Source organism: Castor canadensis, chromosome 13, assembly GCF_047511655.1.
Source record: "Castor canadensis chromosome 13, mCasCan1.hap1v2, whole genome shotgun sequence".
NCBI classification, from domain to species: Eukaryota; Metazoa; Chordata; class Mammalia; order Rodentia; family Castoridae; genus Castor; species Castor canadensis.
The window spans coordinates 1,110,919-1,133,680 of NC_133398.1; the positions used below are offsets into that span (position 1 = coordinate 1,110,919).

General features: G+C 47.9%; 1 protein-coding gene across 1 annotated transcript; it reads left to right on the forward strand.

Annotated features, from left to right (window-relative positions):
* The first annotated feature begins 1,200 nt into the window (after positions 1 to 1,200).
* On the forward strand, positions 1,201 to 20,864 carry LOC109686611 (von Ebner gland protein 1). Its single transcript, XM_074052658.1, is given in 5 exon segments — positions 1,201 to 1,287; positions 1,722 to 1,858; positions 2,890 to 2,960; positions 3,521 to 3,625; positions 20,791 to 20,864. Coding segments are annotated over 5 exon segments (474 nt in total).
* The last annotated feature ends 1,898 nt before the right edge of the window (positions 20,865 to 22,762 follow it).

A 22,762-nucleotide genomic window follows, 5' to 3' on the forward strand; every position in this document is an offset into this window, starting at 1 on the left:
AAACAGTGTGAAATTTGAAACCCTTATGAAAACCCTTCCCAGGAGGGCATTTGCCTTGAAATTCTGCTGGCCCAACACCGGACATATGGGTTTGGGAAGAGAGTTCTTTGGCCTCGGCCAGAGGAATGGAAAGGGGAGCTTACCATCTCTGTCAGATGGCCAAATGCAGATGGACATGAGGCAGCACATTTGCAACACGCTTTGCAGACACCGAGGGTGTCACAGATGAAGCCCTATCAGAGGACGACTTGGTCCAGCACCTGCTCCAGAGGTTTCATCTGTGTCCTCTCACCTTCCTAGGACCACATCTCCCCATTGAGTTATGAAAAGCTGTGGCCCCTGGGCTGCTTCAGGAAGGGCTTCTCAGCCACCTTTCTGGGGTCAGGGAGCTCACCCCTCACCCTGGAGAGACAGACACTTGGCCTTCTGCTGGCCCCAGGGCTAGCAGCCAGTGGGCTGTGGCCTTAGCCCCTTCACCAGCCTGTGTTTCTTCCCCACTGCTGATTTTTATGTACACGTGTGTGTGTGTGTGTGTGTGTGTGTGTGCATATGTGTGAACACATGCATCTGTCTTGGTTTTTCTGTGTCTGATCCATTGCTGCTCTGAGTATGCAGCAGGGGGCCTTGTGCACACCCTGCTCGAGAGGGTGTTCATCCTCTTTAAGTGCACGTGTGCTCATGTTCACACAGCACGGTCCCTCTTTCTTCAGGATGAATCTGAGGTTAAATGTGTCCTTCCCAGGGACACAGGACAGTCACCAAGATGGCCACAGATCCCAGGGTGCTCTAGCTCCTGCCAGCATCCTCTGTGAAGCATGCATGTCAGCCAACCATGTGACAATGCGGGTGGGCTGAGGGGTCACTGCCATTGCACACGCCCTGGCGGCTCCCCACACGGGAGGTCGCACACCTCCACTCACACTCACTTCCCTGCCAGGCACAGTCTGCAGGCCTGCTGCTCTGGACAGCTGCCCTGTCCTGCATCCTCTGGGGATGGGCGCTGTTATTCAGCAACTTTCAACGATGATGACTTTTATACTGTGAAACTGGCTATGGTTTAAGGGCATAGTTTATGGCCAGGAAGGGACAGTTCCCCAGGGAAGCAGGGACAAACAGCATAAATGGCAGCTGTGTGGGGAACCAGCACAGCCTCTCCCAGCCTCACGAGTGAGTTGGGTGGTCATGCGTGCAGACCTCAAGATGAAGACTCTGCTCCTGAGTTTTGGTCTGGGCCTCATTGCTGCCCTGTAGGCGCAGACTCTCCCAGCCGTGAAGGAGGATCAGGATGTGAGGATCAGATGGGCCGGAGGGCTGCAGGGCAGAGGGGGGCTGAGACTGCTGGTCGAAGACCCCATTCCTCCTCTCTCTCCAAGGAGACCCTTATTTTAGGACAGTCTCTGAGGCAATGTCAGACAGATTACAGGGTATCTGGACCAGATGGGCTAGGGTGCAAGGGGGCTGGGGTAGGTGGTGGGGGTCCACCACACCTCACTTTTCCCTGGGAGTGAGGGTGCCTGTTGTCCTGGCTGACCCACAGGGACACAGAGCCTGCACTCAGGTCAGCCTGGTGACAGCTGTGGGTGACTTTGTGGGGGGAATGAGACAGGGAATGTTCCACTTCTACAGACCTTGAAGGTCAAAGTACACTTTGGGGCTACAGACTAGGAAGGGGGCATCCCTGGAAGGTCGCCCGAACCCTGATGGACAGGTGCCTTCTATAGGTCTCAGGCACATGGTATTTGAAGGCCGTGGCATCAGATAAGGGGAATCCTGGGAAGATGCTGGAGTCTGTGTCTGTGACCCCCATGACTGTCAAGATCCTGGAGGAGGGAAGCCTGGAAATCAAGTTCACTATCCGGTGAGTGTCTGCCGCCATCAGGTCAGGGATCTGTTTGCTGTTCCCGCTCCTCAGGAGAGTGGGCAGGCAGACTGCTTCTCGTCCTTCACAGCCTCTGGGACACTTGGCACCTAGAGCTTCAGAGGCACTGAGGGTATCTGGTTTGGAGGGGTCTTGGAGGGGGGTACTAGAGAGGACCTTGTGAGCTGGGAGGGGTGTTTCCCATTTTCTCCCTTGATGGGAGAACATCTGTCAGCCACCAAGATCCTTTGGGTCAGGTGTGTCACTCTGAACCCATTAAGATCTGGCAGGCAGAGCTCATGGACCCTGGATTTTATGGTCATGCTAGTAAATTTCTGCTTTGGAGACCCACAGAGACAAAGTTTGCAGAATGACTCTCAGGAAGTGAAAGACACCAGGGAGGTTTGTTGGGCAATCCCTGTGTGGCTCCCATCTGTGTGACTTCCCACCTGTGCAGCTCACACCTATGAGGTGACTCATACATGTACAGGTTCCACCCTTGCATCTCATCTTACATGGTTGTGGTGTGGCTCCCACTTGAGTGGCATGACGCAGTCTGTCCTCTCATCCTGGGATCCAATCCTTAGAGAGCCATGGACACTGGAGTTTGTGTCCCCCCAGCCCCCCCCTCAGCCTCTTCCAATTTACTAACTGGAGCTTTTCCTCACTGGGACAGGTGACAGTGGGTGTGGGGCTGGTCCCAGAATGTCTCCAGACCTAGTGGGCCAGCTGAAGAGAACCAGCAGGTAGGGGTTAGGGGGCAGGAAAATGATGTCTGAAGACCAGGCATCCCAGATCCCTCTGGCAGGGAGCAGCGGGGGGTAATGAGTACAGCTGTCTGTAGGTGTGGCACAGACCTCTGGCCGCTGTGGGACATGGAGGGCTGGCTCTTGCCTGGACCAGAGATATGGTGAAGTCCATTCCTCCTTGGGCCCGTCCCCTCTGGGCCACCTGTAGGGCCTGCACTGTGGCTGCCCCAAGCACAGGAGGCCCACGGCAGGCAGCATTGCTGATAGAGCTTCTTTTGTCAGGATCACAGGTCAGTGCAGGGAGATGACCACTGTCCTAAAGAAAACCAATGAGCTTGGCAAATACACATCCCGTGAGTCACAGAGCCTGTGAGGGCTGCACGCTGTCACCTGCAGGACAGTGGGGGCCAGCCAGGGTCCTTTCAGGGTGATCTTTTGGTCTGAGAACATTTGTTTCCTTTCTGTCTCTATTATGTGCCTATCCTCCCCTCCTACCTATCAGTTGTCTTAAAGACACGAACACCTGACATTAAACACAGCACTAGGTGTGGTGGATTTATCCCTAGGGGGACTGTCCAGGCTTTCCAGCTGGCTATGGCTGACCCTGGGCAGAGGTGGGGGTGGGGGTCCAGTACAGCTGACAGCAGGGCGTATCTGCTGGGGACCAGGCTGCCCCAGCTGCAGCCTTTTTCTATCTAATGCCCCAAACCTGCCTGTGACTCACTGGCATGGGATTGTGGCCATCTCTCGGGGTGCTGGGTGCCTGGGAAGTGGGGACCCCATCGCTTAAGGTTCAGGTCTGGTGGGAAGCCTGGATGCCAAGGGGTTCGCTGGGCTGGGTGCCAGGCCATTTTGGATCCTTGCTGAAGGATCAGGTGACTTATTCAGAACTTCTGTCACTGTCCCTCTGCAGAAAAGGGCAAGTGTGTGATACACATCATTAAGTCAAGCGTGGAGGGCATCTTCTTCTGTGAAGGCCAGCTGCATGGACAGCAGATCCAAACGGCAAACCTCGTAGGTGAGCCATGTCACTTGTTCAGCGGCTCCGACCTTTGCTCCCCCCTCCCCCACCCCATTCTCCCTCTTCTGCTTTGTCCCCTTGGAGAAGCCACTAGGATCCAAGGACCCATGTGTAGAGTCCTTAGAAGGGTTTTCCTGAAGGAAGCCCTACACTCACCCCAGAGCTCAGGGTCTGGGGTCACCCAGTCTAGGGCTTTGCTGTGGGAAGGCAGGAGGGGTGACTGTTATCATCACAGGGACAATGTCACAAATGCTATGTGATAAGCCAAGGACTCAGTGGGAGCAAACCCTAAAGTGACATCCCCAAGCACCATTCCTGCGGGGTGCCCAGCAGGGAGGTGGGACAGGAATGGGAACAGAAGCCAGCATGCAAAGTCCACCTCTGAGCAGACATTGGTGTCAGTGCCCTTCCTGCTTGAAGATAAAGCCCAGGGCCTCCTGAGCTGTTTCCGGGGCCAGGCAGGCACACACACAGGGCAGTGGGACTACATGGCACCCTAAGTCCCAGGAACGTGTGGTTCCTCCAGGCTGGTGTTGGTCCTGCCACCTCCTTCTTACCCAGGGAGAGGTACAGGTGTGCTGAAGGGAGGGTGCCCGCCATGTCTCCCAAGTCAGCTTCCAAGGGCACCGGGTGGGACACTCCTGGGCCCCCCGGGTCCTCCTTTTCTAGCCAGGCTCTCCTCTTGGCCCCAGGCCTCCAAGCCCCTCCCTGCCTCAGCAGGTCTTCCAGGCTGGGGTGGATAAACCAGCAGCTCCCCGGCCTGTTTCCCACACTCCTGTCTCCCCTGGCCTCACGTACAGGCAGAGACCCTGAAATCAGCCAGGAAGTCCTGAAGAATTTCAAGAAGTTTACAGAAGCCAGAGGCCTCAACTCTGAGAACATCTTCATCCCCAAGCAAAGGGGTTCGAAGTTTCTGCCTGCTGAGTCCCCCAGACCCCAGAGAGGGAAAGTCACCAAGTCATTCCACAGGAACAGCCCTCGTCTCATCCTGGCTTTGTCCCTTCTGGGGTCCTGGGGGATGGCTGGTGATGGAGGGGCCCTGGGGTCTGACTGAATTCCCGTGGTCTTCTGAATCATGTTTTTCTTTCTTTGACAGAAACCTGCTCTCCAGGAAGTGATTAGGGTAAGGGATCAGTTCCAGGGGACACTTAACATCCCAGAGCTGGTGTTGATAGGACTTCAAAAGGCCCTGTGGTCTATCCCCCATCCCTGCTCCTACCTGGGCAGGAGAGCCCCACCTGTCCTGTAGGTGTGATCCCTGCTTCTGCAGGCATCCCTGCCCAGGGGCGTTAGCTCAGATTTCCTTCCCAGATGCCATTCCTGGGCAGTGAGGAACCTGCTGTCCTGTCCTCTCCTGAGGTTAGAACTGGAGGACACAATGTCCCTCTCCCTGTATCCTCCAGTATGCTTTCCTCTGGTGGGAAAATCCTCCCCAGCACCTCCCACACCCCTCAGTCGTCACGGTGACTGTTTACCCCATGAGCTGCTTTAAAGAAACGTGGCAGCCATCGCTGTGGGCTTCAGAATTCCTGGGCCCTCATTGCTGTGTGATGTTTGGAAGCTGGAGGTTCAGAGACTTGTTCAATGTCACCTGCCCAGGTGTGGACAGAGCCAGACGCCAAACAGCATCCCTGTCCTTCCCTTGTCGTTCATTGTCCTGAAGTCACCTGTCCTCCTCCCCCTCACACATAGGCATGGAGCTTTGCAGGCAGCCTGGGGAAAGGACCCTCCTCTCTCTGCCCCAGTGTGGTGGGTGGAGCCCCCAAGAGCCCAGAATCCCCCCACTGCAGCCCCTCCCCTCCAGGACCTTCTCCCTTCCAGGTCAGGGAGCCTGTGTCTCTGAAGCTATCCCAGGGCACCACCCTGACCCTTTGTCCTGTGGAACATGGATTGCATCTGGCTCCACCCACCTGCTTCCCTCTGCCCCCACTCACTTCCCTGGTTCCTCAGTAAAGAGCTTCAGCAGTCCCTGGTGACTCTGTCTATCTGTGGGGTCCCTTGGTAGGCTGCCATGGGCTCCCTTGGGTAGTTTGCTGACAGTTGGTGGGGTGGGGGTGGAGCGAGAAGGATGGGAGGACCCAGCCTTATCTTGGTTCTGTGATGGGTACATAGGCCAAAGGGCACAAGGGCCAGCTTCAGGGTTGGGAGCCCACAGCTGTGTCGAGTGTGCACTGAGTGCTTTCTGCAGGTGTGCCACCCATGAAGCCCTGGTTTAGGGGATGGGGTGGATTGGTGGTAGGTCAGGATCTATACCAGGGTGCCACAAAACTCAGACCTGTGTGGCCTGGAACAGAGTGGAACTTTAGTCCCAGGAGGGACTGAACAGGTTGACAGATTGTTGGCACTGATCTTGTGTTAGTGGGTTTGTGTAGGGGTTGGCTAGGGCCCAGCAGCATGGGGCAGAGTTCAAGGTGTCTAGGGAGGCAGACTCCAGCCTCTGTTCCCCTGTAATGCCTGGTCTGTATCTGCGCACATCTGGGAAAGGGAGTCACCAGTGTGGCTGGATCACCCACAAGAGTCTGCTTGTTCAGAACCTTTTCTGGGGTGCTGGAATCTTATAAAAGGTAGAGGTTCTTTTGATGGCACAACCCCATGCAGTGACCCTAACAGATGGGAGACCGAAGTCCTTGTCACGAGCAGTCTGAGGCAGATAGCAGGCAGCCTTGCAAGGCCACATGGGGTGGGATGCACCCAGCGGTAATGAGCTGGAGCTGGTGGAATGGGCAGACGGCATGTAAGGTGGGCATTTGACTGAGTTCTTGGGTTCCCCATGTGTTGGCTGATATGTATAATTTGGGGGTTCCATGGCACGGGGGCCATTTCTAATTGCCAGGTACCTGGTCCTGGGACCATTAGGGCTCTTGCATATGGCCCGGAGTGTGAGAACAGGTGAGGGCTGTGGTTGGGGTTGGACCAATGAGCTGCTTAGGAAAGGGACTGACTGGCCTCCAGCCAGGGCCTTGAAGCTGGGTCAACACACTGTTTTCAAAGAAGGTTATTCTACTTGGGCTCCACCTTCCATATCTCAAGAATAGGTTTGGGTTCTCATGAGGGTTCTGAAGCTCCTCCTTGCAGATCACACCAATGTCCAGTGCCATATCCCACCAGCTGGGCTCCGAGGCCACCTGCAGGGACTGCACAGTGACTGTGCAGGCTGACACATCCCTCTCAGGTCCCCAAGTGTCTGCGTCCCTCACAGATACTATAAGATCACTGGTGAGAGTCCAGAGAGGCAGCTGTGGCTCAAAGGTGCTGCTAGTCCTGTTTGACCTCGGAGGGGAAGCTGGCTGCCACCCTGCAGGGCAATGCCAGAACCCATGCCTGGGCAACAGTGTGGGACTGCACAGAGAGGACAGAAAAATGGGGTGTCAGTGGGGAAGAAGGCAGCATCAACTGGGCTTACCTCAGAAGGGAGCTCCCCTTCTATGGGGAAATACTGAGACGCTCATGGGGACCAGAGCACTGAAGCTAAGGCAGGCACTTGAAAGGTGCTGGACCAGAGGCAGCCATCTTAGGGGGAGGCCCAGTGTCTGGTGGTGAGGAGCCATTTTGGAAGAGGTGTCCGTTGGAGGACAGGGAGTGAAGAAAGAGCAGTCACAAAGTGGCCAATGTGGAAGATCTTAGGAAGGAGCATGAGTGGCTGGACCACCACTGTACACACTGACCTGCTGTGTAATGAAAGCAACCAGACAAAAAACTTTGTTGTTTGGGACTTTGACCTCCATGAAAGCAATCAGGAATCATTTTCTTTCTGTTTAAACTGCATTGGATTTTCTAGGCTTTCTGTATCTATGATTCCATGAAATTTGGTAAATTTTCACCCTTTAATTTGTAAGTTGTTTCTTCAGCTCATGACTGTTGTCACTTCTTCTGGGACTCCATATCACATCCATGATATGTTGACTTACACGCGAGGCCTCTGAATTTCTTCTGTTTTCAATTTTTTTCTTCTTATTCATAGTGTAGCAGGGAGAAGTCCAGAAAAGAAACAGACAGGCTGTGTTCTGATGAGACAGGGGGAAGGGATGGCAAAGCAGAGAGATAAAACTTAAAGAATTGAATCATGAAGGTCACAAAACACTGGGGAAATGAAATAGCCAATGAAGTCACATGCAGCCATATGTAGGTTGAGCTTTGCTTTTTGCTTCTGTAACCTGCTTGCAAGGGTCTATAAGGTGAGAGCCCTTTGCTCTTGGGGCTCAGCCTTTGGACATGAGTCCGCTGAGTCTGTGCTGGCACAATAAATATTGCTTCCTGCTAAACTGCCTCAGTTTCCCATATCTCAGCTTGAGATTCCCGCAATGATAGGATTGGACTATTTTCATGAGACTATCTTCAAGTTCACTGAATCTTTTCAATTTTCCTGTTAGCCTTATCTAGTGTCTCTTAATTTCACATGCTGTGATTTCCAGAACTGGGATTTGAACTCAGGGTCTCATGCTTGCTAGGCAAGCCACTCTTTCAGCCCCACGCTGTGATTTCCACTGTGGAATTCTCATTTGGTTGCTGCTTACAGCTCCTATTTCTCTGCTGAGATTTATCTTTCCGTTCATGAAGAGCACATTTCTGCTACCCCCTGAGATGATGCTAGAGCAATTTCTTTAGAGGCGCAGTCAGCTAATTCCAGCATCTGCGGTGTCTCGGTCAGTTGTGTGTCTTGAGAGTGGGCCAGAGTTTTCCGTGTCTTCATATGTTGATTATTTTGATTATATCCTGAACATTGTGGACGATGGGTAAACTCTGGGCTTTGTTATGTCCTCTGAAGAGTATTGGTTTTTAAGCAGGAAGTTGATTTGTCTGAACCCTAACTGTAAGTGCTGCTTCCCCAGTGGTGGGTGGCTCTTGGGTCACAGTTCAGTCATCGGTTCAGCCTTGGCGGAGCTGCTTGGCATCTTCTGTGCATTTGTGTTTTAGGAGTCAGCCTGATATTTTAGACAGTTTGTGTGGAACATGGGGCTCTTCCTTTGGAGCTCTCTTCTTTCCCAGGCTTTTTTTCATATCTCAGCAGCTATAATTGCCCTGGCCTCTGTCTTCTGTTTTGAAGCCAACAAGATGGCTTTCTAGCCAAGCTGAATCTGCTTCCTGTGGTGAAGATGGAGCCTGTCTTCCAGAAAGAAGCAGTGAGAATGGGGGACCCATCTGTGCTATCACCTCCTTCCAAGTGTGCAGTAACCTGCAGTATCTGTTTGCCCTTGGTTGCTCTTCTGTACCTTTGGGTAGCTGTGTTTATATTTTATGCAGAGTCAATAATTGCTACTTGGGCCAGGTGTGTTGTTGGCTCATGTCTGTAGTCCTAGCCAGTTGGGAGGCAGAGATTGGGAGAATCAAAGTTCAAAGTCAATCCAGGCAAAAAGTTAGTGAGACCCCATTTCAACCAACAAGTCAGACATGCTGGTGCATGCTTGCTATCTCAGCTATGCAGGAGGCTTAGGTAGATAGGAAAGTCAGAGGTCAGCCCCAAGCCAAAACAAAACCCATTCTGAAAAATACCTAAAGCAAAAACAATTGCTACTCGAGGGTGGCTTGTTGGAAAGGAGCTATGTGGCTATGATGGGAAGGTGAACTTGCACCATTTAGTAAATAGATGCACTTTACAAATGTGGAAGAGGTGCAGTTGAACTACAAAATGGTCCAGGTCTCCAGAGTCGTCCATTCTGCACTTGGGACCACCTGTTGCTGCTGAACAGGGGTCTTTGACCCAGTTTGTCTTGGCTAGAGTGTAGCAAGAAAGGGGGGGCAAGAAAAGAAATAGACAGGCTGTGTTCTGACAAGACAGGGGTAGGGGATGGCAAAGCAGAGAGATAAAACTTAAAGGATTGAATCAGCTTCTTCTTCTTCTCCCACCCGTGTGGGCTGTGTTGGGTTGTGAAGCTCTGCCGGCACCCAAGAGCCCTTGAGTGATGAGGGGAGTCCACGCTGCCAGACCACCCAGCTCCGAGTCTGCACCTGGCGCCCTGCGCCCATCCCCCAACCGGCGCAAAGAATCTCCACTTCACGTTAAACGGAGAAACCAGGAGGGTCCCCAGGCTGCCAGTCGCCGGCGCCTTGGGAAGACACAGATCAGGTGAGCTTCAAGGTACCACGGTTCTCCCACAGACAAGCCTGGGCCAGAGCAGCATAACCCCCTGGACAGACTGACCTCCACCCGGGGAAAAAAAGAGAAACTGAGTAATAAACAATAAGAGCAATAAAGACAAGTGGGAAAGAGGGTGGGGCGCCCTGAGCGCTGAAGATTGGGGGAAGGGAATCCTTCCCGAAACTGTAAATAAACAAGCCGGGTGGGCCAGAGAGGCTCCAGCGGGAGCCGGGTGCGTGCCCAGCAACCAGGAGCGGGAAAGCTTGTGAGAGTGGTGGAGGGAGGAAAACTCCACAGGAGAGGAGGGAAGACCCACTTCCCAGTGAACTGTAAACAAACATGGCAGCCGGCAGGAGCAGCAGCACCGCCCAGTAATCAGGAGCAGGAAAGCTTGTGAGAGTGGCGGTGGGAGGAAAACTTCAGAGGAGAGGGGGGAAGACCCACCTCCCACAAGAACTGTAAATAAACACACAGGCCTGAGAATGCAGGTGCAGTGTCACCTTTCCCAGTGCTTGGAAAGGGGAAAGCCTGTAGCAGAGGCTCCTGCACAGGAGAACTCTGAGCAAACAAGAGTGCTCAGAGTGAGTGCTAAGCTCACCCCAGAGATCTGCATAAATAACGCCTCCAGCAACAGCAGGCTGCCAGCAGCGGGCAGGCAAGCCACAGCTGCAGATACCACTCTCAGAACTGTCTCCAGACTCTTTTTTTTCTTTTTCTCCCTACCCTTGATGAGAGAACAACCGAATTACACTGCATGTGGAAAAACTTACTGAAACTGTATTGCATTTGAACTTGGGACACTTGGTGGGGTTCTTTTTTTTGCGGGTGTGTGTAGTTTTGTTCTACTTTATGCATCCCCTTTGATGAGAACTACAGAACAACATCTGAGGCACCATCTCCAGGATTGGAGACTGAGACAGACACTGAAACTTCATTGCATTTGAACTTGGAGGTTTTTTGGTTTTTTTGTTTTTTGTTTTTTTTTAAATTTTCTATTTTTTCATTTTATTTTAATACATTTTTATATGTAGATTTTTCTTTCATTTACTTATTTTTTATTTTTATTCTTATCTTTTTTTTTATTTTCGATTTTCAATCCTCTCTCTGTCTCTCTAATGTCTGTTCAGCTTACTGTCAATTAGTACACTAAAGCTCCCTGTTTATACCTTTGAAACCTTCTTGTCTAATACCTTGTTCTGTTTTCTCCTTCCAGTCTGTGTATTTGTTTTTCCCATTTCTTTAACTTCTTGCTTTCCATCTCAGCTCACCCTTCCATTCTAAATATTACCATTGTTATTATTACAAGCTAGAAAATACTTAATTGCACACAGTACAGGGACAGTAACAACACCAAAGACAATGATGGGAAGACAGAAAAAACAGGGAAACCAGTTTCCTCACAGCAAAAAATTAGTACAGGAACCAGAGGGGAATGAAGAAAACAGGTACCCAGATCCAGTCTCCAATAAAATGAAGATAAAACTGTGCCAAAGGACCCAATGAAGCCCACAAGAATAATTTAAAAGAAGACATACTACAGGTACTCAATGAGAATTTTATAGAGATGATACTGGATAGGGTCAACCAAAATGTACAGGAGACACTCAAGAAATTCCAAGACAACAAAAATAGAGAAATTGAAAAAGCAAAAGAAGAAATAAAGGAAACCATAGAAGCACTGTATAAACACCAAAGTGAAAGAGAGAACACGATGAATAAACAGATAAATGAACTCAGGACAAAAATAGACAACATTAAAGAGGAAACCACCAGGATATGAAAAACCTCAGGAAAAAGAACGAAACAGAACTGCAAAACAAAACGGAAGGCCAATCCAGCAGAATAGAACAAACAGAAGACAGAATCTCAGAACTTGAAGATGAAATGGTAATTAAAGGAAAAACCAAAGAACTATTAATTAAACAACACAAGACCTGTGAAAAGAAAATGCAAGAACTCACCAACTCCATCAAAAGACCAAACTTGAGAATCATGGGCATCAAAGAATGAGAAGAGGTGCAAGCGAAGGGAATGTGTAATATATTCAACAAAATAATAACAGAAAATTTCCCAAATCTAGAGAAAGATATTCCCATACAGATGCAAGAGGCCTCCAGGACACCAAACAGACCAGATCAAAATAGAACTACCCCACGACATATCATCATTAAAACAACAAGTTCAGAAACTAGGGAAAGAATATTGAAGGCTGTAAGAGAGAAAAAACAAGTAACACACAAAGGTAAACCCATCAAAATCACAGCAGACTTCTTTTTTTTTTTTAAGGTGTAGGCCTTTTTTTTTTTTTGAAATAACTTCTTTTTTTTTATTATTCATATGTGCATACAAGGCTTGGGTCATTCTCCCCCTGCCCCCAACCCCTCCCTTACCACCCACTTCGCCCCCTCCCTCTCCCCCCACCCCCTCAATACCCAGCAGAAACTATTTTGCCCTTATTTCTAATTTTGTTGTAGAGAGAGTATAAGCAATAATAGGAAGGAACAAGGGTTTTTGCTGGATGAGATAAGGATAGCTATACAGGGCATTGACTCACATTAATTTCCTGTGCGTGTGTGTTACCTTCTAGGTTAATTCTTTTTGATCTCACCTTTTCTCTAGTTCCTGGTCCCCTTTTCCTATTGGCCTCAGTTGCTTTTAAGGTATCTGCTTTAGTTTCTCTGCATTAAGGGCACACAGCAGACTTCTCAACAGAAACATTAAAAGCAGGAAGAGATTGGGGTGAGATCTTCCGGGCACTGAATGAAAATAACTTCAACCCCAGGATACTCTACCCAGCAAAACTATCATTCAAAATAGATGGAGCAATAAAAGTCTTCTATGATAAGCAGAAACTAAAACAATATGTGACCACAAAGCCACCACTGCAAAAGATTCTGCAAGGGATTCTGCACACAGAAAGTGAAACCCAACTTAACCATGAAAAGACAGGCAGCACCAAACCACAGGAAAAGAAAAAGCAAGACAGTAGAGAGTAACCTCAACTTAGCTACACACAATCAAACCTTCAAACAACTAGGACAACTAAATGACAGGAATCACCACACACCTATCAGTACTAACACTTAATGTTAACGGACTTAATTCCCCCATCAAAAGGCACCAATTGATGAAATGGATTAAAAGGGAAGATCCAACAATTTGTTGCTTACAGGAGACCCATCTAATGGACAGAAATAAGCATAGGCTTAGGATGAAAGGCTGGAAGAAGATTTACCAAGCCAATGGCCCCTGAAAAACAGGTAGGAGTAGCAATATTTATCTCTGACAAAGTAGACTTCAAATCTACATTGATCAAACGAGATAAAGAAGGACATTCCATACTAATAAAAGGGGAAATAGACCAAAAGGAAATAATAATTATCAACCTATGTGCACCCAATGTCAACGCACCCAATTTCATCAAACATACCCTGAAAGACCTAAAAGCATATATTAACTCCAACACAGTGGTTGTGGAAGACTTTAACACTCCATTATCATCAATAGATAGGTCATCCAAACAAAAAATCAATAAAGAAATCCAAGATCTAAAATATGCAATAGATCAAATGGACCTAGTTGATGTCTACAGAGCATTTCATCCAACCTGTACACAATATACATTCTTCTCAGCAGCCCATGGAACCTTCTCCAAAATAGATCATATCCTAGGGCACAAAGAAACCCTCAGCAAATATAAGAAAATAGAAATTATACCGTGCATACTATCTGATCACAATGCAGTAAAACTAGAACTCAACAACAAAAGTAAAGACAAAAAACATGCAAACAGCTGGAAAATAAATAACTCATTACTTAATGAAGAATGGATCATCGATGAAATAAAAGAGGAAATTAAAAAGTTCCTGGAAGTCAATGAAAATGAAAACACAACCTACCGGAACCTATGGGACACAGCTAAGGCAGTCTTGAGAGGAAAGTTTATAGCCATGAGTGCATATATTAAAAAGACTGAAAGATCCCAAATCAATGACCTAATGATACATCTCAAACTCCTAGAAAAACAAGAACAAGCAAATCCCAAAACAAATAGAAGGAGAGAAATAATAAAAATAAGAGCTGAAATCAACAAAATAGAAACCAAAAATCCATACAAAGAATTAATGAAACAAAAAGTTGGTTCTTTGAAAAAATAAACGAGATCGATAGACCCCTGGCAAACCTGACTAAAATGAGGAGAGAAAAAACCCAAATTAGTAGAATCAGGAATGAAAAAGGGGAGATAACAACAAACACCATGGAAGTCCAGGAAATCATCAGAGACTACTTCGAGAACCTATATTCAAATAAATTTGAAAATCTTAAAGAAATGGACAGGTTTCTAGATACATATGATCATCCAAAACTGAACCAAGAGGAAATTAATCACCTGAATAGACCTATAACACAAAATGAAATTGAAGCAGCAATCAAGAGTCTCCCCAAAAAGAAAAGTCCAAGACCTGATGGATTCTCTGCTGAATTCTATCAGACCTTTAAAGAAGAACTGACACCAACCCTCCTTAAACTGTTTCACAAAATAGAAAGGGAAGGAAAACTGCCTAACACATTTTATGAAGCCAGTATTACACTTATCCCAAAACCAGGCAAAGACACCTCCAAAAAGGAGAACTATAGGCCAATCTCCTTAATGAACATTGACGCAAAAATCCTCAACAAAATAATGGCAAACCGAATTCAACAACACATCAAAAAGATTATTCACCACGACCAAGTAGCTTCATCCCAGGAATGCAGGGGTGGTTCAACATACGAAAATCAATAAACGTAATAAACCACATTAACAGAAGCAAAGACAAGAACCACTTGATCATCTCAATAGATGCAGAAAAAGCCTTTGATAGGATCCAACATCATTTCATGATAAAAGCTCTAAGAAAACTAGGAATGGAAGGAAAATACCTAACATTATAAAAGCTATATATGACAAACCTACAGCCAGCATTATACTTAACGGAGAAAAACTGAAACCATTCCCTCTAAAATCAGGAACCAGACAAGGATGCCCACTGTCTCCACTCCTATTCAACATAGTACTGGAATTCCTAGCCAGAGCAATTAGGCAAGAAGAAGGAATAAAAGGAATACAAATAGGTAAAGAAACTGTCAAAATAGCCCTATTTGCAGACAACATGATCCTATACCTTAAAGACCCAAAAAACTCTACTCAGAAGCTCCTAGACACCATCAATAGCTACAGCAAGGTAGCAGGACATAAAATCAACATAGAAAAATCATTAGCATTTCTATACACTAACAATGAGCAAATGGAAAAAGAATGTATGAAAACAATTCCATTTACAATAGCCTCAAAAGAAATCAAATACCTAGGTGTAAACCTAACAAAAGATGTGAATGACCTCTACAAGGAAAACTATACACTTCTGAAGAAAGAGATTGAGGAAGACTATAGAAAGTGGAGAGATCTCCCATGCTCATGGATTGGTAGAATCAACATAGTAAAAATGTTTATACTCCCAAAAGTAATCTACATGTTTAATGCAATTCCCATCAAAATTCCAATGACATTCATTAAAGAGATATTGAAAAATCTACTGTTAAATTTATATGGAAACACAAGAGGCCACGAATAGCCAAGGCAATACTCAGTCAAAAGAACAATGCAGGAGGTATCACGATACCTGACTTCAAACTATATTACAAAACAATAACAATAAAAACAGCATGGTACTGGCACAAAAACAGACATGAAGACCAGTGGAACAGAATAGAGGACCCAGATATGAAGCCACACAACTATAACCAACTTGTCTTTGACAAAGGTGCTAAAAATATACGATGGAGAAAAAGCAGCCTCTTCAACAAAAACTGCTGGGAAAACTGGTTAGCAGTCTGCACAAAACTGAAACTAGATCCATGTATATCACCCTATACCAAGATTAACTCAAAATGGATCAAGGATCTTAATATCAGACCCCAAACTCTAAAGTTGGTACAGGAAAGAGTAGGAACTACTCTGGAGTTAGTAGGTATAGGTAAGAACTTTCTCAACGAAACCCCAGCAGCACAGCAACTAAGAGACAGCATAGATAAATGGGACCTCATAAAACTAAAAAGCTTCTGTTCATCAAAAGAAATGGTCTCTAAACTGAAGAGAACACCCACAGAGTGGGAGAAAATATTTGCCAGCTACACATCAGACAAAGGACTGATAACCAGAATATATAGGGAACTTAAAAAACTAAATTCTCCCAAAATTAATGAACCAATAAAGAAATGGCCAAGTGAACTAAACAGAACTTTCTCAAAAGAAGAAATTCAAATGGCCAAAAAAACACATGAAAAAATGCTCACCATCTCTAGCAATAAAGGAAATGCAAATTAAAACCACACTAAGATTCCACCTCACCCCTGTTAGAATAGCCATCATCAGCAACACCACCAACAGCAGGTGTTGGCGAGGATGCGGGGAAAAAGGAACCCTCTTACACTGTTGGTGGGAATGTAGACTAGTACAACCACTGTGGAAAAAAATTTGGAGGCTACTTAAAAAGGTAGACATTGATCTACCTTTTGATCCAGCAATACCACTCTTGGGGATATACCCAAAAGAATGTGACACAGGTGACTCCAGAGGCACCTGCACACCCATGTTTATTGCGGCACTATTCACAATAGCCAAGTTATGGAAACAGCCAAGATGCCCCACTACTGATGAATGGATTAAGAAAATGTGGTATCTATACACAATGGAATTTTATGCAGCCACGAAGAAGAATGAAATGTTATCATTCGCTGGTAAATGGATGGAATTGGAGAACATCATTCTGAGTGAGGTTAGCCTGACCCAAAAGACCAAAAATTGTATGTTCTCCCTCATATGTGGACATTAGATCAAGGGCAAACACAACAAGGGGATTGGACTTTGATCACATGATAAAAATGAGAGCACACAAGGGAGGGGTGAGGATAGGTAAGACACCTAAAAAATTAGCTAGCATTTGTTGCCCTTAATGCAGAGAAACTAAAGCAGATACCTTAAAAGCAACTGAGGCCAATAGGAAAAGGGGACCAGGAACTAGAGAAAAGGTGAGATCAAAAAGAATTAACCTAGAAGGTAACACCCACACACAGGAAATTAATGTGAGTCAACTCCCTGTATAGCTATCCTTATCTCAACCAGCAAAACCCCTTGTTCCTTCCTATTATTGCTTATACTCTCTCTTCAACAAAATTAGAGATAAGGGCAAAATAGTTTCTGCTGGGTATTGAGGGGGTGGGGGGGAGAGGGAGGGGACGGAGTGGGTGGTAAGGGAGGGGGTGGGGGCAGGGGGGAGAAATGACCCAAGCCTTGTAGGCACATATGAATAATAAAATAAAAAAAAGAATTGAATCATGAAGGTCACAAAACACTAGGGAAATGAAATAGCCAATGAAGTCACATGCAGCCCTATGTGGGTTGAGTTTTGCTTTTTGCTTCTGTAACCTGCTTGCAAGGGTCTATAATGTAAGAGCCCTTTGCTCTTGGGGCTCAGCCTTTGGACATGAGTCTGCTGAGTCTGTGCTGGCACAATAAATGTTGCTTCCTGCTAATTTGCCTCAGAGACTCGAATCTCAGCTCATAATTTCCCACAACAAGACAAGTTTGTAGACTGCATGTGCAGGCACTATACAGAGGAAGAGAATGCGTATCTGAGGAGGGTTTCTGGGACCTGCACAGAGCACACTCTGATGCCTCTGCCCCACTCTGCCTGTAGCTGACTGAAGACCACGCTCAGGGACGTTACTGTGATCCCATCACCCTCTGTGTGGTCCTAGCATCCCCTGCGCCCAGAGACAGTCTTCAGGCAAAGAGCCACGGGCTTGTGATTGCCACTTCAGGGAGGACGAGGTGTTCTCCTCACCCCTCATGTTACTCAGCCGTCTGGGACTGTGGCTCTCTCAAAGAGAAAGATAACATAAGCACGAGGGTTGGTGGGACAGGTCCCTGGTGCTCCAGCTGACTCTGAGATTTGCCTGACCGTCACCATCTTTCTCCTCTACCTCCCATTCTGGGTGCCCTTGTCCCTGTGCCCAGTGTGGGAACCAGCCACATTTCTGCACAAAGGACCCCTTTTTTCTGCTGAGTAGGGATCTTGGTCCTGTCTAGAAGGGTTTCTGTGGAGAGTGGATTATGAGAAGCCTATGAGAACTGGACATCAGCAAGGCGAGATGCAGCTCAGATGATTTTCCTAAGATGTTTCTGGAGGCTGAGACTGGCACAGCCCCAGCCACAGAAGAGGAAAATGCAGAACAGCTGCTTTTCCTACCTTGTTTACATTCAGAGAAGCAGGGACACAGGTTTCTCCTGTGACAATGTCACACCCCTCCCGGAGAACTGCTGCTCCACCTCCTTGTTTACCACTGGGTATAAAAGATTTGCTGAAGGAGGAAGTGAGGTTTTTTGCTTTTGACTTTTTGATGGGGAAGGGTTTTGGTTTTGGTTTTGGTTTTTTTGCTTTTAGATGAAGGGAGGTTTTTTGATGTGGGAGGCTTTGGAAGAGAAAGTGCTGGAGGGAGATTGCTGAAGGGAAAATAATTGCTGAAAGGGACTTGCCAAAAGGGCAACCCCTTGCTAAAGAGGGGTTGATAGAAAGTCTGGACCAAGAACTTTATACACAGGCTTTAGAAAAGCTAAGCTAAAGAAAAGCTACAGAGAACATGGAACAGTGTAAGTGTCATGGCAAAGACTTTAAGAGAGATTATGCTAAAGAAAAGCTAAGAGAAAATATGGGACAAAGCAAGTCTAAGGAAAGAGACTTTAAAGAACAGAAAAGAAGACTTTAAAAGCAAGGTTTTAAGGAAAGACTTTAGAAGAAAGGTTTTAAAGAATTGTAAAGGTGTAAGGCCTTAAAGAATAAAGATAGAGAAAAGAAAAAATGAGGGTTGTGCATGTCCACCTGAGCACCCAGCACACCTGATCCAACTTTCTGCCTGTCTATCCTGTGTCTTTTCTGAATCTCCCATCACCGTCCTGTTAGCCCCAGTTAGGTTCAGTAATAACCAGGAGCGAGGAGAGTAAGCTTGTTCCAGGTTTCCATTGTGTATATGGAGTCACTCACCATAAAGGCCTCTGAGCACCTTGTCCCGAGCCCTTGCTGGGCTGTGCTCACTGAAGGTGCCTCATCACAATCATCCCTGGACACAGGGGAGCCAGCAGGTGTTCTGTCACCCCTGAGTTCCTCCTCTGCTCCTCCCAGGAACAGCAGCCCTCCAGCTCACAGTAGTCAGGGAAAGTTGCTCACCAGTGTACTGTGATTCCTTTCTGTACCTGCTCTTCCAGGGGTGAGAGCCCCAAAAGGACTGGGCTCTGGCCACTGCAGCAGGCTTGGTGGAGCACTTACTGCAGGTCCTGGAGGAAGTGCCTCCCCTTGTGGCATCTCACAGGGTGAGGGTTTTCTTTGAGAACAATTTCCCCTTGTCTTTTTCATTTGTGTGGCCAGTTGAAACCCCCCAAATTTATCTTGGTGTAGTCACTAGGGGCTCCTAGCCTAAACGTTTTGATTGTGCGGCCTGATTTTAGGACAGAACTGTTGAGCACACAAGGAAGGAGACAGAAGGAAACACGTGCTACTTTTAGCAGGGAACAGGGTAAGCCCAGAGCTCACTGCCTTTGTCCCCTTGTGGTGGTCCCTACCTGTCAGAGGGAGGAGGAGAGAGCGGGGCTTAAGTGAAAAATGACAGAGGGTGGTCAGTGAGAATGTGATTAGCCAGTGGCCCTGTCCTTCCTGAGGGTCACATGTGAAGGAGCGTCTTTTGGGTCTGTGAGAGAGACACTTTGGGGTTAGATGAGTTACACAGTTGCGAGCCCCTTTTAGCCAATGCTCTAAGAAGGAGAGGTCAGGAGCTGGCCAGAGCCAACAGAACATTCTTCTGGTGGCATGAGGTCCTCGGGCAAGCACCGATGGGGACTGGGGTCCCCGGGCCACTGCACTGTGCCTCTTGCTGCTGGTTTTGTGGGTCCAGCAAGCGGAAGCTGTCTAAGGCTCCTATGTGCCCAGGAGGAAGATGGTGGGAAGAGCTTCTCCCCCACCTCAGTCAGAGCGCATTTCCTCACGGCTTTCCCCATCACCTCACTCAGTTATTCGTCTTCCTCTACCCTCAGTAAGTGACACCCAGGAATAGTTGCCCCCTCTCTGGCTGACCACTGGCTCTCCCAGTGTCTGTGTGCGTCTGACTTGGCTTGTATTTGCAGGGGGCAGTGGGGCACCTTCTATACGGAAAGTGGGATGTGGGGACACAGGACATGAAGTGACACCACAGTGACTTCAAGTGCTGACTGTGGCTGCTCATGGGGACAAAGCCCCCAGGGGAAGCAGGGCTTTGGGACACCAACCCACACCTGGCCATAAAGGTAGTGAGGACCACTGGGGCTGATGGTGGGTGCCTGTTTCTGACTGCACTGGAGGTTTCAGAAAGGAAGGGTCAAGCTTGGAGCTCAAGTAAAAGTCGAAAACCTAGAGAGACAGAATGGTGTCTCTACTATAACGAGACTGTTACCGCCACAGGGCAGCAGTGGCTGGAAATCAGACCCCAAATGGAATAGTGTGGGTTGCAGAAATGCTTGGTGAGGTGAATGAAACTCTCCAGGTCTCTCATGTGAACGCTGGGTCACCAGGAGGGAGGCCTGACCCACAGAAGTGGGACAGTTATGCGAGCTCAGGTGGAAGTGAGAGTCGTCTCCTCCCCTCTCCAGCCCCCAGAACTCTGCGAGTCCAGCGCTTGCTGCCACAGGCTCACACACAACACCCCAGTCTTTCTTTTCACTGCTTCAAGGCCTCACGGCTCAGCGGGGTGGTTTCTTCCAAGGCTCCAGAGGAGATCTGGTTTCTGCCTTTCCCAGAGTCAGGGGCCACCACATTCCTTGTCCTGTGACTCCTCTTCTGTCTTCGGTTGCAGTGCAGCAACTTGTCTCCTTTGGCCCTAATATAACTCCGTCTGTCTGTTGTCTGTCCATCTGTCTGTCTCTGGGTCCAGCCAGATAATCCAGGCTACTCTCACCCCAGGATCCTTTACTGAATCATGTCTGCAAAGCTCCTTTTACCATAGAGTCACGCTTGCACAGGTTCTGAAGATGAGGGCATGGACTCGTTTGGGGGCCACTATGCACCCTACCGCACGGGGGAAATTGACAACTAATAGGGTTTCTGCAAAGGAACAGGAAAAACTCAGGGAGCAACAGGTCCCGAGCAGAATCAGCAATGGGAAGTGAGGAGCGTCGTCTTCGCGCGGTGTGGTCCGGGGCGGTCGCTCAAGGAGTGAGTAGGACGCTTTTCACTGAGGCGTAAACTGCATCACCCTCTGGAATTGTATCATTCACTGGTTTTCAGTAGCTCACAGGCCTCAGAGTCATCCCCATTCTCTAATCCAGGGCATTTCATCACTGTAACGGGTTCTTCACGGCCGTTAGAGCTCACTCCTCCTCCTCCTCCCCAGGTCCTTATGGCCATTCTGCCTTCGGTCTCCATGGACTTGCCCATTCTGGACACTGCACATAAATGGACCCGCACAGTGTGTGGCCTTTCGTGCCTGGCTTCTTCCCCTAGGCATAATTTTCATGGTGTACCCCTGCTGCCGCATGCGGCTGAATGATTCTGCACTCTGTGGACAGTACACATACACCTTGTTGACCCATTCGTCCGCCGATGGACATCTGGGTTGCTTCTATTCTTGGGTATTGTGACGTTGCTGTGAACACTCACGCACAGGGTTTGTGTGCACTGTGTTCCCACTTGTCTAGGGAATGTTCCTGGGGAGGAGCTGCTGGGTCTCATGGGGACTCTTTGTTTAACCGGTGGGTAACGGCTGAACTTCCACTGCTGAGCAGCTGCGCCCTTTCTCATTCCTGTGGGCAGTGCACGAGAGCTGTGACCCCCCCTGCATCCCTGCCCGCCCTTGTTGTTATCAGACTCTGATTTTAACAGCCCAGTGGTGTGAACCAGTATCTTACGTGGCTGGGATTCACATGTCCCTCATTACTGATGGTTTGGAGCATTTCTAACGTGTGTATATTGGTCGTTTTTATACCTTGTCTAGAGAAATGTCTATTCACCCAGCACCCATTCTTATTGGGCCTTTTCTTTCTATTGCTGAGTGATAAGAGCATTCAGTATTATTGACACGAACCCTTACAAACACGATTCACGAGTATACTTTCACGTTCTCTATCTTGTTTTCATTTTCCTCACAGATTCCTTTGATGAACAAAACTTTTAAACTTTGATGAAGTTCAGTTTGCCTATTTTCCCTTTGGTTTCTTTTTCTTTGCATGCTCTACATCAGTATGTAATTGTAAGTCAAGGTCACTCAGGAGTTTTGTAGTTTTGCCTCCTGCATTCAGGTCTGATCCATTTTGAGTATATTTTTGCACATGGTGTGAGGTCCAACTTCATTCCTCACAGGTGGACATCAGTGGTCCCTGAGCCCCTTGCTGAAGTCCATTCTTTTCCCACTGAATTGTCTCAGCCCCTCCAGGAATTCTCACCTCTGTGTTACCAGGTGTTGTTTTCCTCGTGGTTCTTGGACTTGTTCCTTCCCTGAGGTTTTCTCCCTTGGACAGGGAGATCCACCCTCTGCCATGGGCCTGGCATTTCTCTGGCTGTTCACGGGGCCATCTGCATGTTTCTGGGGCTCCTTTTGCACATGGCAATGTCTGTCTGGGTGTTTGTCTCACGCCGTCTGTTCATGGCTGCTGCCTTCAATACCACCTACATCTCCTTACTCAGCAAGGCTGCCTTGCCCTCTTGGGTCCCTCTCTGCCACAGTGTCAGAGTTACTATACGTGGAGTGCTGTGGGGACAATGGCTGACCACATGTACTCCCCTCACTGAGGATCACAGCTGCACTGTGTGTGGCCCAATGCAAACAGTTTTTTCACAGGTTCTGACCCGTTTCCCTTTGTCCATGGTGGGTACGTAATTCTGCACACTGTCATTCCCTGATGCAAGGATAGACATCATCTCACCATCATTCTGGCAATATCTTTCCAACTTGTTTCTCTACCTCTGTATTTACCCCCAATATCTGTCCTCAGTACA